This window comes from Nomascus leucogenys, chromosome 13 (genome assembly GCF_006542625.1).
Source record: "Nomascus leucogenys isolate Asia chromosome 13, Asia_NLE_v1, whole genome shotgun sequence".
NCBI classification, from domain to species: Eukaryota; Metazoa; Chordata; class Mammalia; order Primates; family Hylobatidae; genus Nomascus; species Nomascus leucogenys.
Window position 1 is genome coordinate 35,218,670 of NC_044393.1, and position 18,600 is coordinate 35,237,269.

Here is an 18,600-nt window from a genome sequence, read left to right on the forward strand (position 1 = left end):
TCTAGAGTGTTCTCTTTCTCCAGAATGCTGTATAGTTACAATCATACAGCATATAACCTTCTCATATTGCCTTCTTTCACTTAGAAATATGCATCTAAGTTTCCCTCATGTCTTTTCATCGCTTGAAAGTTCATTTCATCACTGAGTAATATTCCATTGTATTTATTACCACAGTTTTTTTATGCATTCACCTATTGAAGGCCATCTTAGGTGCTTCCAAGTTTTGATAATTATGAATAAGGTGGCTGTAAATATTTGCGTGCAGGCTTTTATTCTGGGACATAAATTTTCAGCTCATTTGGGTTAACACCTAGGAGTGCAAATGCTGGATTTTATGGTCAATCTATGTTTAGTTTTGTAAGAAACTGCCATACTGTTTTCCAAAGTAGCTGTACCATTTTGCATCCTCACTAGCAATAAATGAGAGTTCTTGTTGTTCTACATTTTTTATAGCATTTTGTGTTGCCAATAAGCATGTAATAGTATTTCATTGGCGTTTTAATTCACAGTTCCCTAATGACATACCATGTTGAGCATCTTTTCATATGCCTATTTACCATCTGTATACTTTCTTTGGTGAGATGTCTGCTCAGATCTTTTCTCCATTTTTTAATTGTTTGTTTTCTTATTCCTGAGTTTTAATGTGTGTATTTTGGATACAAGTCCTTTGTCAGATACATGTTTTGCAAATATTTTCTCCTAGTTTGTGGCTTTTTTTAAAAATTCTCTTCACAGTGTCTTTTGCAGAGCAGAAGTTTTTAGTTTTGATGAAGTAAAACATCAATTTTTTTTCTTTAATGGATCGTGCTTTCAGTATTGTATTCTTTGTTTTTATTTTTGTTTTCATTTATGGTGTGGTATTTTAAAAGTCATTGCTAAATCGAAGGTCATTTCAATTTTCTCCTTTGTTATCTTTTACAGTTTTAGAGCTTTGTGTTTTACATTTAGGTTTATGATCCATTTGGAGTTAATTTTTGTGAAAGGCATAAGGTCTGTATCTAGATTTTTGGTTTTGGCCTATGGGTTCCCAGTTGTTACAGTACAATTTGTTGAAAAAACTATCCTTTCTCCATTGTCAAAGGTTGGCTATATTTGTGTGGGTCTATTTCTGAGCTCTCTATTCTGTCCCATTGATCTAATTCTCTTTCACCAGTATCACACTGTCTTGATTACTGTACCTTTATAGTGTTGATGTGTATGAAGTAGAGCTTTATAGTCTTGATGTGGATTGTGCTGGATATTCTGGGTCTTTTGCTTTTCCATATAAACTTTAGAATCAGGGCCGGGTGCAGTAGCTCACGCCTATAATCCCAGCACTTTGGGAAGCCAAACTGGGAGGATTGTTTGATCCCAGGGCTCTGAGAACAACTCAGGCAATACAGAGACTCTACAAAAAAAAAATTATAAAATTAGCTGGGCATGGTTAGTGTGTGCCTGTAGCCCCCGCTACTTGGGAGGCTGAGGTGGGAGGATTGCTTGAGACCAGGAGTTCGAGGCTGCAGTGAGCTATATTCGTGCCATTGCACTCCAGCCTGAGCAACAGAATGAGACCCTGTCTCTAAACAAACAAACGAACAAACACTTTAGAATCAGTTTATCAATATCCACAGAATAATTTGCTGGGATTTTGATTGAGATCGCATTAAGTCTATAGAGAAAGCTGGGAAGAATTGACATTTTAATAATGTTGAATGTTCCATGTTCGTTCCAAGGAACATTCATTTATTTAAGTCTTTGAGTTCTTTGAGTTCTTTCATCAGAATTTTGTAGTCTTCTTCATATAGCTCTTACACATATGTTGTTAGATTTATACATAAGTTTCATTTATTTGTTTGTTTGTTTTTGAGACAGAGTTCTGTCACCCATGCTGGAGTGCAGTGGCACAATCTCGGCTCACTGCAATGTCCGCCTCACGAGTTCAAGGGATCTTCCCACTTCAGCCTCTGACATAGCTGGAAATACAGACTCGTGCCACCACGCCCATATAATTTTTATATTTTTAGTAGAGACGGGGTTTCACCATGTTGGCCAGGCTGGTCTGGAACTCCAGACCTCAACTGATCCACCTGCCTTGGCCTCCCAAAGTGCTGGGATTACAGGCATGAGCCACTGTGCCCTGCCAAGTATTTCACTTTTTAGTTCTAATATAAATGGTGTTGTGATTTTAATTTTAAATTTCAATTGTTCATTGCTGGCATATAGGAGCTATTGACTTTTACATATTAACCTTGCATCCTGCATCCTTGTTACAAAATGGCTTATTGGTTCTAGGAGGTTCTTGTGGTTTCTTTTGTTTTGTTTTTTTCAATTCTTTGAGATTTTCTACATAGACAATTATACTATCTATGAACAAAGACAGTTTTATTTCTTTGTTCCCATTTAGTCTACTGTTAATATCCTTTTATTGTCTTACTGCATTATCTAGGACTTCCAACACAGTGCTGAATAGGTGACAGGAGACATCTTCGTCTTGTTCTCAGTCTTGAGGGGAAAGCATCTAGTTTCTCACCACTGAGTATGATGTTAGTTGTAGGGGTTTTGCAGCAATTCTTCATCAGGTTGAGGAACTATCCCCTCTATTTCTAGTTTGCTGAGAACTCTTTTTATCATGAATGGGTGTTGTAATTTTTTAATGTTTTCTCTGCGTCTATTGATATGACCCTGTGATTGCTTTTCATTAGCTGTTGATATGATGGATTACATCAATTGATGTTCTAATGTTGAGCCAGTCTTGCATAGCTGGATTAAATCCCATTCAGCCTTGGTATACAACTCTTTTTATATGTTCTTGAATTCAATTTTCTATTTTATTAAGGATTTTTGTATCTATGTTTATAAGAGATACAGGTCTGTTTCGTGTGATGTTTTTGTCTGTTTTTTGCACAAGAGTAATGCTGGTGTCATAAAATGAGTTAGGAAGTGTTCTGTCTGCTTCTATTTTCTGGAAGAAATGCTAAAGAAATTGTATTATTTCTTCTTTAAACATTTGATAAAATTACCAGTGAAATCATCCAGGCCTGGTGTTTTCTGTTTAAAAGGTTATTCATTGCCGAGACAATTTATTTAATAAATATAGGCCTATTCAGATTACCTATTTCGCTTTGTGTGAGTTTTGGTAGATTGTGTTTTTCCAGGAATTTGTCGAGTTCATCTGGGCCAGCAAATTTATAGGCATCAAGTTGTCTGCAATACTCCTTTATTATCCTTTTTGTTTTGTTTTGTTTTTTGAGACAGAGCTTTGCTCTTGTTGCCCAGGCTGGAGTACAATGGCACCATCTCAGCTCACTGCAACCTCTGCCTCCTGGGTTCAAGTGATTCTCCTGGCTCAGCCTCCCGAGTAGCTGGGATTACAGGCACCTGCCACCATACCCAGCTAATTTTTTTGTATTTTTAGTGGAGACGGGGTTTCACCATGTGGCCAGGCTGGTCTCGAACTCCTGACCTCAGGTGATCCATCTGCCTCAGCCTCCCAAACTGCTGGGATTACAGTATGAGCCACCGTGCCCAGCCTCCTTTATTATCTTTTTAATGTCCTTGAGATAAATGGTGACGATCCCTCTTTTATTTCTGATATTAATAATTTATGTCTCCAGCCTGGGCAATGGAGCAAGACCCTGTCTCAAAAATAAATTGATAAATAATGTATGTTTTCTCACCTTTGTTCTTGGTTAGCCTGGCTAGAGGGTCATCAACATTATCAGTCTTTTCAAAGAACTGCTCTATGATTTCATGCTTCTCTCCATCGTTTTCTTGTGTTCAATTTCATTGATTTCTGCTCTAATTTTTATTATTTCTTTTCTTCTGCTTACTTTGGATTTAATTTGTTCTTTTTTCGTTTCCTACAGTAGAAGCTTGGCTTATTGATTTTAGATCTTTCTTCTTTTCTAATACATGCATTCAGTGCTATGAGTTTCTTTCTAAGCACTGCTTTTGCTGCATCCCATAAATTTTGATCAGTTGTATTTTCATTTAAATGTAGTCCAAAATATTTTTTTCATTCTCTTGAGGCTTCTTTGACCTGTGTGTTATTTAGAAGTGTGCTGTTTTATCTCCAAATATTTTGGTCTTTTCCAGCTATCCTTCTGTTATAGATTTCTAGTCTAATTCCATTGTGATCTGAGAGAGTATATTGTATGATATCTAGTGTCTTAAATTTGTTAAGGTGTGTTTTATGCTCCAGGATATGGTCTATTTTGGTGAACGTTCCATATGAGCTTGAGAAGAATCTGTTGTTGTTGGATGATATGTTCTATACATATTAATTTAATCCAATTGATTAATAGTGCTATTCAGTTCAACTATGTCCTTACTATTTTCTGCCTGCTGGTTCTGCCAATGGTTGATAGAGGAATATTAAAGTCTCCAACTATAGTAGTGAATTGGTCTATTTCTCCTTGCAGGTTTTTTTTTTGTTTTGAGATAGAGTCTCACTCTGTCGCCCAGGCTGGAGTGCAATGGTGCCATCTCTCCTCACTGCAACCTCCTCCTCCCTGGTTCAAGCCATTCTCCTGCCTCAGCCTCCAAAGTAGCTGAGATTACAGGCATGCGCCACAATGCCCAGCTAATTTTTGTATTTTTAGTAGAGATGGGGTTTCACCATGTTGGCCACGCTGGTCTCGAACACCTGATCTCAGGTGATCACCCACCTCAGCCTCTCAAAGTGCTGGGATTACAGGCGTGAGCCACCAAGCCCGGCCTTTCTCCTTGCAGTTCTATTATGTTTTTGCCTCATGTATTTTGGCATTCTGTTGTTAGGTGCATACACTTTAAGTATTGTTATATCTTCTTGGAGAATTGACCCTTTTGTAATGCACCTTCTTTTTATTTTTTATTTTTTGGTCTTAAACTCCTGGTTCAAGCCATCTGTCTGCCTCTGCCTCCCAAAGTGCTGGGATTACAGGCATGAGCCACCATGCCTTCTCTTGGTGGCTTCTTCTTTATCACTGATAATTTTACTTGCTCTGAAATCTGCTTTGTCTGAAATTAATACAATTACTCCAGCTTTTTTTTTTTTAATAATCAGGGTTAACACGGTTATCTTTCTCTGCCCTTTACTTTTAATCTGTAAGTGTGTTTATATTTAAAGTAGGATTCTTATAGACAACATACACTTGGGTCTTGGTTTTTGATCCATTCTCTGACAATCTCTTTCTTTAGTTGGTGTACTGAGATTATTTACACATAAAATGATTATTGATATAGCTGGGTTAATGTTTACCATATTTTTTGCTGGTTTCTCTTTGATGTCTTTGTTCTTTGTTCCTATTTTTATCTTCCACTCTTTTTCTGCCTTTTGCGGTTTTGATTGAGCATTTAATATGATTCTAGTTTATCTACTTTGTTAGCATATTAATTTTGCTTCCTTTTTACTTTTTAAGAAAGGTTTGTTCTAGAATTTGCATTTCTAACTAATTCAAGTCCACTTTTAAATAACACTATACCTCTTCATGGGTAGTGCAGGTACTTTATAAAAGGGTATTCCCAATATCTCCCTCCCATCTCTTTGACATTGCTGTAATTCATTTAGCTTATCCATAAGCTATGATTATCCAACATACTGTTGCTATTATTATCCTAAACAAACCCTTATCTTTTAGGTCAGTTAGGAATTTAAAAAGAAGGATTTTATTCTTTACTTTTTTATTATTATTTTTTGAGACGGAGCCTTGGTCTGTCACCCAGCCTGGAGTGCAGTGGTGCGATCTCGTCTCACTGCAACCTCCACCTCCTGGGTTCAAGCGATTCTCCTGCCTCAGCCTTCCCAGTAGCCAGGATTACAGGCACGTGTCATCACGCCTGGCTAATTTTTGTATTTTTAATAGAGATGGGGTTTCACCATGTTGGCCAGGCTGGTCTCAAACTCCTGACTTCATGATCCACCCGCCTCAGCCTCCCTCAAGGAGAATCTCGAGGCCAGGAGTTTGAGATCAGCCTGGGCAAGATAGTGATACTCCATCTCTAAAAAAACATTGTTTTTTAATTAGCTGAGAGGCTGAGGCAGGAGGATCACTTGAGCCCAGCAGTGCAAGGTTATAGTGAGCTATGATGGCGCCACTGCACTCCAGCCTAGGCAACAGAGTCCCTGTTTCTAAATGAAAATAAAATAAAACTTTTTTTGCAAGGCAGGTCTACTGACAACAAATTATCTCCGTTTTTGTTTGTCTGAGAAAGTCTATCTTCCTCACTTTTGAAGGATAATTTTGATGGATACAGAATTCTGTCCTTTTTTTTTCCTTCAGCACTTTAAATATATCACTCTACTCTCCTACTTGCACAGTTTCTGGAGAGAAATCTAGTGTAATTCTTATCTTTATACCAATAGGTAAGGTGAGTTTTTTCCTCCAGCTCTTTTCAAGATTTTATCTTTGTCTTTGGTTTTCTGCAGTGTGAACACGATGTGCCTAGGTGGAAATTTTTGGCATTTATCCTGCTCGATGTTCTCTGGGCTTTCTCGATGCGTGGTTTGGTGTTTGTCATTAATATTAGAAAATTCTTAGCAATTATTAATTCAAATATTTCTTCTGTTCCTTTCTCTCTTTGCCTTCTGGCATTCCCGTTACACATATGTTACTCCTTTTGAAATTGTCCCAAAGTTTGGGGATATTTTGTTCCATCTCTGAAATTTCTTTTCTTTTTGCTTTCAGTTTGGGAAGTTTCTATTGACATATCCTCTGCCCACTGACTCTTTCCTTGACTGTGACCAGCCTACTAATGAGCCCATCGAAGATGTTCTTTACTTCTATTACAGTGTTTTTGGTTTTTACCATTTCTTTTTTATTGTTTCTTAGAGTTTCAATCTCTTTGATTACATTACTCATCTGTTCTTGCATGTTGTCCATTTTTTCCATTAGATCTGTTAACATATTAATCAGTTATTTTTATTTTATTTTATTTTATTTTTTTCAGATGGAGTCTTGCTCTTGTTGCCTAGGCTGGAGTGCAATGGCACGATCTCAGCTCACTGCAACCTCCACCTCCCAGGTTCAAGCGATTCTCTTGCCTTAGCCTCCCAAGTAGCTGGAATTACAGACGTGCACCACCACGCCCAGCTAATTTTTGTATTTTTTAGTACAGATGGGGTTTCACCATGTTGGCCAGGCTGGTCTCCAACTCCTGACCTCAGATGATCCACCCGCCTCAGCCTCCCAAAGTGCGAGGATTACAGGCGTGAGCCACTGCACCTGGCCTAATCAGTTATTTTAAATTTCCAGTCTAATCACTCCAAAATCTCTGTCATAGCTGAGTCTGGTTCTGGTACTTGCTCTGTCTCTTCAAATTATGTCTTTTGCCTTCTAGTATGCCTTGTAATTTTTTTGTTGAAACTGAGGATGATGTGCTAGAAAAAAGGAACTTCAGTGAATATGCCATTAATGTGAAGTGTTATGTTTAACAGGATAGGAGCTAGGCTATGTTTACTGTTTGCTGTAGTTGTAGGTGTCAGATGATTCAATCTCCCCTAAAGCCCTTGCTACTGTTTTCTCTATTCATTTAGGGATTCCCTCAAAACTCCTTCTTAAATAGAATCTGAGCCTTGCAGTTCTTTCTGTTATAATCCCCTGACATTATACAGGGGTCCTATTGATGTGGTGGTAAGGTGTAGGGGGGAGGAAAAATGTTCTATAGTTCTATAACTATATCTCAGTCTTTTAGTGAGCCTGTGCCCCTGGGCTGTGACCTTCACAAATGCTTCTCAGCTTCCTTCCCCACCTCAGGTGAGACAGGAAAGCTTGAAAGGACTAGAGGTGGGTACTTTCCTTTCCCCAGGTCAGTTATGCTCTAGTCAAACTCCAGTTAGCCAGGCTTACTCTGGCAAAAATAGTTTCCCCCAAGAGCAGACCTTTGTTAAGATCAGAATGCTCTGGACATATTTCAAAATGGTTGTTTTTCCTGCTGGAAGCATCAGGGAATTTTCCTTTAACCCCCACAGGCATGCACCACCACATGAAGCTAATTTTTTTTTTTTTTTTTAAAGACAGAGTCTGGCTCTGTCACCCAGGCTGGAGTGCAGTGGCATGATCTCAGCTCACTACATCCTCCACCTCCTGGGTTCAAGCAATTCTCTTGCCTCAGCCACCCAAGTAGCTGGGATTATAGGCACACACCACGATGCCCAGCTAATTTTTGTATTTTTAGTAGAGATGGGGTTTTACCATGTTGGCCAGTCTGGTCTCCAACTCTTGACCTCACAGTGAAAATTTGATAGGGCTCCTGGAGGTAAAACTGATGAAAGTGTGCCCCCACCAAGGCAGTCATTCTCACCCAGACCAGAAGCTTTCAGAATAGGTGGCCTTTGGACCTAGAGGGAGAAGAGATTTCTTTCCTTAGCCATTGCAAGGTTTGTGGATGAGACCCCAATAACACAAGACAGATTAACAAGATAAAAGCATCCAATTTGATTTAATGTAAGTTTCAGGGAACACAAGAGCCTTCAGAAACGAAGACCCAAATACACACGGAAAACTGTATTTTTATGGACAGTTGTGCAGAAGTATGATTGGAGGACAAAAGGGTATGATGTCATGGTAATCAACCAGGGGGAAGTAGCAAGGCCTGTTTGTTCAGATTCCTCTTGGCCTCTCTGTGTGCCTTTCCTTTCCTTGGGTATAGGGCAGGACACCTGTCACAGGAGGTCTTCAAGGGAGACGGGAGGGAGAAGGCCAGAGAGTGACCTCCCTGCTTCTGCAGTTTTCTTAGTTTCCTTCCGCATAAAATACTCAGTATGCCAAGGTGCCATATTTTGGGGTGTCCTGTTCTGAGCCCCGCAGAGCTCACAAGCTCTCGGAATCATCTCGGACGTTTGATTTCTCACGACCAGGGACATTTTCCTGGGCCTGAGGCCGTTGGAACCAGAACTGTCCATTTGCCTGCCCCTGCAGGTGATAGGCTGGGAAGGAGATCCTCAAGCAAGCGGGCTCTCAAAGCCGAGGGGACCCCAGGCAGGCGCGGAGCTCAGCGAAGCCAGAAGGAGCGCGCCGGGGGCAGCCCAAGCCCGGGATCTCCCCGGAGGAAGCAAACAGGGCGCAGGAGACACAGAGAAGAGCTGGGGGAACAGGAGCGGGGCAAGGCAGAGAGGACCTGCGAGGGGAGGAGAAAGCCGGACGAGAGGGCTTCCTTCAAGGAGCAGACAGCAGCCCCAAAGAAGGAAAAGGAGATTCCGAGGAAGGAGGAGAAGTCGAAGCGGCAGAAGAAACCCAGGTGTGTTGTGGCTCTGATTCTGGGCGTTCGCTCTGCGTGCTCCCGCTCCTTCGCGGCCCTTCTCCTTCCCCCATGAAGGACTGATGTCCCCCTCCCTGGTGAGAGGCAGCCCGTGCCCTTGCTCTGGCTTCCGTGTCTCCCAGCCCTCACCACTGCCCCACTCTGCGGTGGGTTCTTTATCCCAGAACCGGGATGAAGATCGCGGGTCCTCGCAGGTGGAGTGGCCACGGGCTCTCCACTCCAGCGTCTCATGGCACACTGGTGAAGCGGAGCGCGGGTGGTGAGGTGACAGGGAAGCAGGGTGGGACAAGCTGAATTTCAGCTGGTGACTCACTCCAGCTCTTGAAGAGGAGGAGCTGAGAGACATGAACAAAATTGGATTCAGGAACCATCTGAGGGCTTAAGCACACCTCTTTCCGGATTCCGGATCTGGGCCAGTTTCCTATTCCGGAAATGTGGCACTGGTCTAGGAGACCTTCAAGGATGCTACCGGCTCTGAAATTCTGGAGCTTAGAGGTTTTATTTGTTTTGCCTCTTTTGTTCCATTACCATTAGCACCAACTAGTACGTTTGGGTTAGTGGACAGGGCCAGCTTATGGCATCAGAAAGTGAAGATTTGGGGTTCATGTTTTTGTTATCAATTTTAATAGGTGTCTCTCTCTTTGCCTCCCTTTTTCAATCATTGAGGATAATAAATGCCTTATTCGTTGCTCAGATTGTTTTAAGAATTCCTTGTGATAGGATAGGAAGGCTTTTGCAACAGTTGGGAATATTAGGATTATGGTGAAGAGTTGATGTTCTTTCCCGGTGGTTTGTAGCAAATCCTTTTTGCCCACAGCCCCAGTTGGGTGCTCCATCTTCCTCTCCACCTTTACAGAGAGGCTCTTAAACAAGGCCACTGATTTTTTCCTGTCACCATGCCAACCATCCTGGCTTGGTTAGAGCCTTTGTCTACTGTCTGGTTGCTCCCAGACATGAACTAAAGAGGTAAAGGGTGCATCGTGCCCTTGGCCATTTAAAAATAACGTGAATGCACCGTTGATGGGCCCTGGGTGCCCTGAACTTTAGAGGGAGCCTGTACCATCCCAGTGGGCCACAGACTCATTTATGTCATTTTCAGCTGAGGGCCATGCCAGGGCATTAGAAAGATGAAAACATTAGGTTCCTTTTGCCTAGATACTGACAGTGTGGCGGAGGAGATAACACATAGGCATTGGTAATCCTAAGACAAGGCAGAAAGCAATATGCATGCAAGACGGGACTTGATGGAGTGCTGAATTCCTGGGGTGGTGGGCCATCAGGGTTCCTCCATGGAGAAGGTGAACATCCCAATGAGGCTTTGAATAACAGGTGGAATCTAAATAAGCAATGACTGAATGTCCAACACCCCAAACTGTGGGAACACCCTACGCAGAGACTGAAAGGGAGATATCATCGATTGGGTGTGCATGAAGTATGGCAAAAAAAAAAAAATATCTCTGTGTTCTAGGCTTTTCAACCTTCAAGGGCATCCTAAAACTTCTCCTTTGCTCCCCAGGAGTTAATTAGAAGCAAAACACCCTGAGGCTGCTGCAAACCTGCCTCTAAAACCTGCAGTAACCCAAGCCCACACCCTGATACTGCTGTTTATAAAACACACTCAGGCTGCCCAGCCATAACCCTTCCTTAGTCCTTTCCTTTACCTACCCGATTGGGCGCTATCTCACTCAGCTGAGAGTCACTATTTTTTATCACTAAAGGAGTCAGAATAGGCTGGAGGCTGTAAGGAGCACACACAGACACTTAGATTTTGTGACAATTGAGCACATAGTATTATCTGGGAGATGGGGAGGTCCCCAGCTGGAAATTCTCCCCAGCCCTGCTGTCCAATATGACAGTCACTAGCTGCATGTGGCTGCTGAGCACTTGAAATGTGGCCAGTGTGACTGAGCAACTGAATTTCTCATTTAATTGTAACTCAAAGTTAATACCACTGATTTGACATAAGAGTTGGTGAATTTACTTAATTTGGACAGATGTAGTTTTGAAACTGATTTGATTTGACTTTGAAGCCAAAACAGTTCTTCTACAAAAAGACTAACTACTGTTGTCAATGCAGATACAAATATCAAAGGAAAATCATATTTTGCTACTTGATTCAGTTATTGGCAATCTTTTAAGTATGACTAAAACAATTTGGGCAAATCTACTTTTTTCACCTATAAACTTATGAAATATAAATACAAATTAAGCATATCTGATGAAAGTTTAACATCTGAATAGCCTTGCAGTATGAGTACAAAATGAATACCGACCTTTGAAGACAGTATTTTTTAAAGGACTGAAATATCTCTAATAATTTTGTATTGATTACAGGTTAAATTCCAGTTTTTAATATATTTGATTAAATAAACTGTATTATTAAAATTGCTTTAATCCATTGCTTTTTACCACTTCAAGGTGGCTACTAGAAAAATTTGCATTACAGTAAGTGGCTTGTGTCATATTTCTGTTGGGGAGCACTGAGCTGGCGTGTGGTTTGTGGGAGGACTCAGAGAAATGGAGGATGGGGAGGCAGCCCTCCAGGGCACTGGGCTACAGGATAGAATTTTGGCCTCTGCTGCCAGGCAATGGGAGTCACTGATGGCTTCTGAGCAGGGGGCAGGAGTGCCATCTTGCCTGTGGGCTCCTCCTCATTCCACAGCACCTGAGGACACCACCTCCTTTCCAACTCCCCTCTGCCTCTGCCCTGGCTCTGCCTCCAGATCATCCTCCTTGGCCTCCAGTGCCTCTGGTGGGGAGTCCCTGTCTGAGGAGGAACTGGCCCGGATCCTGGAGCAGGTGGAAGAAAAAAGGAAGCTCATTGCCACCATGCGGAGCAAGCCCTGGCCCATGGCGAAGAAGCTGACAGAGCTCAGGTGAGCAGGCTGCGGGCCAGCCAGGGCCTTCCGGTGTCCACAGCTCCTTCTGATGGGAATGGGAGCCCCTCCCTCCACATTTCCCCAAAGGGGCTTGTTGTGAAGGGGGATGCTCCAGCGAGGAGCACAGCACTCAGGGAGCCCCCTGAGAGCCAAGGCAGCCCTGCTGTTCGCCAGCACCACAGGGCCTGGAGGGGGAGCCACAGAAGACTCAGAGGACTCCCAACCCGCACCCATGCCTTCCCCTGCCTGGCTGCCCCCTTTATCCCATGCCGCACCTCATCTCGTGGCTTCTGTGCCTCCCTCACAGCCCAACAGAGACATGCCTTCTCCTGGAAGCTTTCTAGACCCCCTCCTCCTCAAGAGCAGCTCTCTCTCATGTTTCTGGAGCACCTAGTGTCTCTCCATGTGTACACACTCTCGCTTGCGTGATTTGCATAGTGAGCGGGAGAGGGTCTGTCTGAGCCACTGTCACATCCCCATTGCCTGGCACAAGGCCAAGCTGGCCCCCATGCAACATGAATATCACTCTGTGAATGGCAACAGGCCTCCTGCTCATGCTACTCGACTCCTGTTTTCTGCTCAGCCACTTCTTTGGTTTCCATGCAAAAGGCTGATGCACGGAGCATTTGATGATTCTGGGGTCTTTGCTGCAGTTTTAAAATAACAGTAGACTCCAACCTGTAATCCCAGCACTTTGGGAGGCCAAGGCAAGTGGATCACTTTAGGTCAGGAGTTTGAGACCAGCCTGGACAACATGGTGAAACCCCATCTCTATTAAAAAGACAAAAATTAGCCGGGCGTGGTCGCGGGCACCTGTAGTCCCAGTTACTTGGGAGGCTGAGGCAGGAGAATCGCTTGAACCCAGGAGACAGAGGTTGTAGTGAGCCGAGATCATGCCACTGAACTCCAGCCTGGGCAACAGAGGGAGATTGTCTCAAAAAAAAAAAAAAAAAGATAGAAAAGAAAAGAAATAAGAGCAGTAGTCATATTACATACTTTTTGAGTTTCTGCTAAAAAGTTTCTATCCAACATGACCATTTGCCCCAAGGTCCCTCTGTTTTTTTGCCACAGCGTTGGGGGTGACACTCCCCCTGTTTCCTCTATAGGAAGCCCATGCTCCCTGGCTCCTCTCATACCTGAACTTCCTCATTGCTCAAGTCAAACTCCTCACCCTTTATTAAGCAGAGCACTTTGGCAGCCGTGTTTTGGCACTATTTACCCCAAGAGGCACAGTAAAGATCTAGCTACACCAACACTGGGCAGACCCTGACAAGGAAAACAGAGCTTACTCCAAGGCCCTGCAAATTAATTATGTCATCTCTTATATGGCTGCAAGAAGAAACACCTCCTGGTAGTGCCTCCAGGCCTATGCTTTAGGCCAGTGCTGCTGAGCACCAGAGCTTTCTGCAATGATGGAAATCAGCCTAAATCTGCACTGTGTAACACACAGCCACTACCACATGTGGTTACTGAGGCTTAAAACACATTAGTGTAACTGAAAACTGATTTTTTTGTTTTAGCTTTTATTTAAACTTAAATTTATGTATAGCATAATGACTATAATTAATAACAATGTATTGGATACCTGAAAATTGCTAATAGATTACAAGCAAATTTCTATTCACCACATACAAGAAATAAGTATGGGAGGTAATGCATGTGTTAATTAGCTTGCATAATGTATACATATATCAAAACATCATGTACACCATAAATATATACAATTTCTTTTTAAGAGACAGAGTCTTGCTCTGTCACCCATGCTGGAGTCCAGTCTGCCATGTTAGCTCACTGTGGCCTTGAATTCCTGGGCTCAAGTGATCCTCCTGCCACAACCTTTCCAGTAACTGGGACTACAGGCATATGCCATCATACCTGGCTGATTTTTAAATTTTTTGTGGAGACAGGGTCTCGCTATGTTGCCCAGGCTGATCTCGAACTCCTGGACTCAAGCGAGCCTCCCACCTCAGCTTCCCCAAGTATTGTGATTATAGGCATGTGCCACCACACCTGGCCCATTTGTCAATTAAATAATAAAATAACAAATTAATTTTAAAAATTTAAATAGTCCCATGTGGTGGGTGGCAACAGTGTGGAAGCTAGGCTCAGCTCTGGGCTGTCTTCCTTCTCAACCTCCTCTTTATTTTTTGAGATGGAGTCTCGCTCTGTCACCCAGGATGGAGTGCAGTGGCGCAATCTCGGCTCACTGCAACCTCCGCTCATTGCAACCTCTGCCTCCCAGGTTCAAGCAATTCTCCTGCCTCAGCCTACCAAGTAGCTAGGGCTACAGGCACCCACCACCATGGCCAGCTAATTTTTTGTATTTTTAGTACAGACGGGGTTTCACTGTGTTAGCCAGGATGGTCTCAATCTCTTGACCTCACGATCCGCCCGCCTTGGCCTCCCAAAGTGCTGAGATTACAGGCATAAGCCACCGCGCGGGGCCCTCAGCCTCCTCTTTTTGAATCCTTTCTCCCTGCTCCCTCCAAGCCGGGCTCCTTCTCCTGCCAGCAGGGCAGAACAGCCATCTGTCACTCTAATAGAACCTCACTCCCACTCAGGTGTCACCAGAACACATCTTTTATTAACAGTGGAAAAAGTGCAGCCTTGATGCCTAAGGAAATGAGATCTCCAGCTGGCTGGAAGTCTCAGGGACCATGACAATCCCTGAGGGCTCCTCAGCTGCCAGAGGAGAAATCTGACATCTCCTCCCTGCCTCTGAGGAGCAGAGTTCCTGGGGCTGGCAGGATAGGAAGAAGCTAAGGCCTGAGAAGCAAAGGAGACCCATGCCTCTCTCACTGGAGTGGGTCTCCCCAGCAAATAGTGGGTCTCCTCCCTCTGGGCCTCACTCCTCTCTCTTCCTAGCTTCTTCCCTTCCCCAAGGCTCCTTATCCTGAACTCAGGTTTAAGGCTCTCCAGCTTCTAGTCTCCACCCAAGCTGGTGCCTCTGCCTAGAAGATCTGTGCTTTCTGCCACCTCTCCTTGCTAATTCCTACACACCTTGGCCAAGTGCCTCCTCTGCAGGGAGGTCCCCATTGCCCCTCCCCACAAGCAGGCTGATTGATTTACTGCCCCTCTCATCCCAAGGCACTGTCCCCTCTCTTGACTGGATGTTCTTGTTTTCAGAGCTGTGTATTTTTCATCATTTACTATTAATTCCTTTTTATATACAGCCAGTCTTTGCTGGGCATGCCCTTTGTGCCAGGCACTGTTCTGAGTGTGGTATGTATAACAATTCATTTAATCCTCACTATCACCCTCTGATGTAGGTACTACCATTATTGTCACCATTTTACTGATGAGAAGACTGAGGCACAGAGCAATTGAGTAATTTGCCTAAGACCATACAGCAAGTTAAGTGGCCCAGCCAGGATTTCGACTCAGGAATTCTGGCTCCAGAGCCTGCAATGTTTTTTTGTTTGTTTTGGGTTTTTTTTTTTAGAGACAAGGTCTCGCTATGTTGCCGGGACTGGTCTCGAACTCCTGGGCTCAAGTGATACTCCTGCCTCGGCCTCCCAAAGTGCTGGGATTACAGAGCCTGCTCTCTTAATTTGTAATCGTCTCTCCAGAATTACCAGACATTCGAGAATGCACCCCTTTTGCTTCCAGTATGATTTCTTATTTTGAAAATAAAGTCTCCAGCTGCAGACGGCATCCCCATACCACATCCTCTCTTTTAGAAATAGTAGTGTGGGGGGCCCATTCTCTGGCCCAGTCAGGCACTGGCTGACCTGAGCATGGTTACTGTAGACTATCTAAAAAGCTTGCTAGTGCTTGATGTGGTGGCTCACACCTGTAATCCCAGCACTTTGGGAGGCTGAGGCAGGCAGATCACTTGAGGTTGAGAGTTCAAGACCAGCCTGGCCAACATGGTGGAACCTCATCTCTACTAAAAATACAAAAGTTAGCCAGGCGTGGTGGTGTGTGCCTGTAATCCCAGCTGCTTGGTGGCTGAGGCAGGACAATTTTTTGAACCAGGAAGTGGAGGTTGCAGTGAGCCGAGATCATGCCACTGCACTCCAGCCTTGGTGACAAAGTGAGACTCTGTCTCCAAAAAAAAATATGAAAACAAAAGGCTGGCTGGACATAAAAATCAACAGCAGTGAGTTGGGGCAAACCTGAATTCACACCTCTGCCACATCTGGAGGCTTTGGTTGGCTACCCAATCCCTCTCAGGATCACTTCCTTCCCTTAACCTCTCTGAGCCTAATAATTCTCACTTGTAAAATGGGAATAATAACATCTGCCTCACAGGGTTGTTCAAACAATTTCAAAATATTTTTATTAAGTGCCCAGCATATAATATGCAATTAATAAATAGCAATTACTGTTATTATTAAAGCTCGAACATCTTTTATGCCTGACACTATGCTGAGCCCTGAGAGATGAGGTTGGGGAACAAAGATGAATCAGAGAAGCATGTGGACATCATCAATAATGATACACGGTAGGATGTGAAGTTGGCATAACAGCTTCTAGTGCCCATGAATCAGGGATATTTGCTTTAATCATAGAATTAATCAGGTCTGTCTCTCAGCTTTGTCCGAAGCCTGATGTCTTAGAAAACTACCCAAACTGCTTGCTTTCTTCAGAGTGATTAGAGGACTTCTGCTTCTAGGTAGATGGGGTAGAGACGCTTTTCCATGTTCTTCCCACTAAGTACAATGAAAACCCTGAATGTTATATTTAAAGCAAATATAAGGTTTGAAAAGATAGAAAGAAGAAGGCAAACTGGCTAAGAACCTCGGGACCAAAGGGATGACCAGGGCACGGAGTTCTTTGGATTTTCTTTTTTACCTTCTATATCCCAGATTGGCTATTGGAAAAGCTGGCAACCCCAAAACTCCAATGGATGCAGCCAAAAAAATGCCCCAAGAAAAACCTGCTATTTCTAGCCAAAGGATCAGGAAAGAAACAGACTGGCAAGACAGGAAACTTTTGGACAAAAACTGTTCTCCAGCCAAATACCACAGAGAAAACAACAGCCCCCATTCCCAACCCTGGCAGCAAAGGCAAGTGGGGAAAGCTGGATATCCACCTTTGCCAGGCCAAAGCAAGGTGCCCCGATACCCCTAACCAGTGTGTGTCAGAGAAGGCTGAGTGGGAAGCAGGGATTTTCATCCCCAGTGGGTAGTAATGATCCCTCCTTTTCCCCATGGTTTCGGTGAGGACCATGTGGGGAGTCTAGACTCTCACCACGACCTGGAAGTAACCAGGCTTGAGTGGAGGTCTGGTGAGAAGCCTGAACCCCATCCCTGCTCAGCAGTAACAAGGAGCTTCTCCTCAGCCTCAGGTGTCAAAGGAGGCCAAATGAAAAACCTGGACTTTCACCCCCACCTGGAAGTAACCAGGCAACATCACCTTCAACTACCACAGCAATGCCAGAGGAGGCCCAGTAAAACATAAGATTTAAATAATATCTAGGGTCTTATAATATCCAAAAGTCCAGGTTTCAATTAAAAATCACTCTCCATACCAAGAACCAGGAAGACTTCAAACTAAATGACAAAAGATGATCAACAGGTGTTAACACCAAGATGACAGAGATGTTAGAATTGCCTGACAAAGGTTTTATTTTATTTATTTTTATTTTTATTTTTGTAGAGACAGGGTCTCACTATATTGCTCAGGCTGGCCTCGAGCTCTTGGGCTCAAGCAATCCTCCCACCTCAGCCTCCCAAGACACTGGGATCACAGACATGAACCACACCTTGCCCGACAAAGGTTTTAAAGCAAGCGTCATAAAAATGCTTCAATGAGCAATTGTGAACACATGAAACAAATGAAAAAAACAGAAAGTCTCAGAAAAAAATAGAAGCTATAAAGAGGAACAACTGGAAATTTTAGAAGTAAAAAAATACGATAACTGAAATTTTTAAAACTCTGAGTGGGCTCAACAACAGAATGAAGAGAACAGAGTAAAAACTCAGTGAACTTGGAGACAGAACAAGAGAAATTACCCAGTCTAAACAATAGAGAGAAAATAGCCTGGAAAAAAATGCACAGAGCTTCAAGGATGTGTGGGACTATAATAAAAGACCTAACATTGGTATCGTTGGAATTCCAGAAAAAGAGGAGAAAAAGGGTGAGACTGAAAAAGTATTCAAAGAAATTATGGCTAAAACTGTCTCAGATTTGGCAAAACTTACAGATTCAAGAAGCAAAACAAATCCCAAACAGGATAAACCCAAAGCAAAGAAATTCATTCTAAGACACATCATAGTCAAACTTCTAAAAACTTGCAGGCAGTCAGACAAAAACAAAACATTACCTACAGGGAAAAAAACACTATTATAATGACAAGAAATTTCTCATCAGAAACCATGAAGGACAGAATAAAGTGGCATAACAATTTTTAAGTGCTAAATGAATTGTCAGCCCAGAATTCTATATTTACAGTGAAAATATCTTTTAAGAATACAGGAGAAATCAAGACATTCTCAGATGAAGGAAAACTAAGAGAATTTGTCACCAGACTTACCTTATAAGAATGACAACAAGAAGT

At 43.0% G+C, this 18,600-nt stretch overlaps 1 protein-coding gene across 1 annotated transcript in view; it reads left to right on the forward strand.

Annotated features, from left to right (window-relative positions):
- Nucleotides 1-18,600, forward strand: part of TMC2 (transmembrane channel like 2) — a 106,161-nt gene that overhangs the window by 14,338 nt on the left and 73,223 nt on the right. The window contains exons 3-4 of the mRNA XM_003273425.3: nt 8,877-9,195; nt 11,940-12,092. Of these exons, the coding sequence (XP_003273473.2) occupies nt 8,877-9,195; nt 11,940-12,092 (472 nt within the window). The remainder of the gene's footprint in view (nt 1-8,876; nt 9,196-11,939; nt 12,093-18,600) is intronic.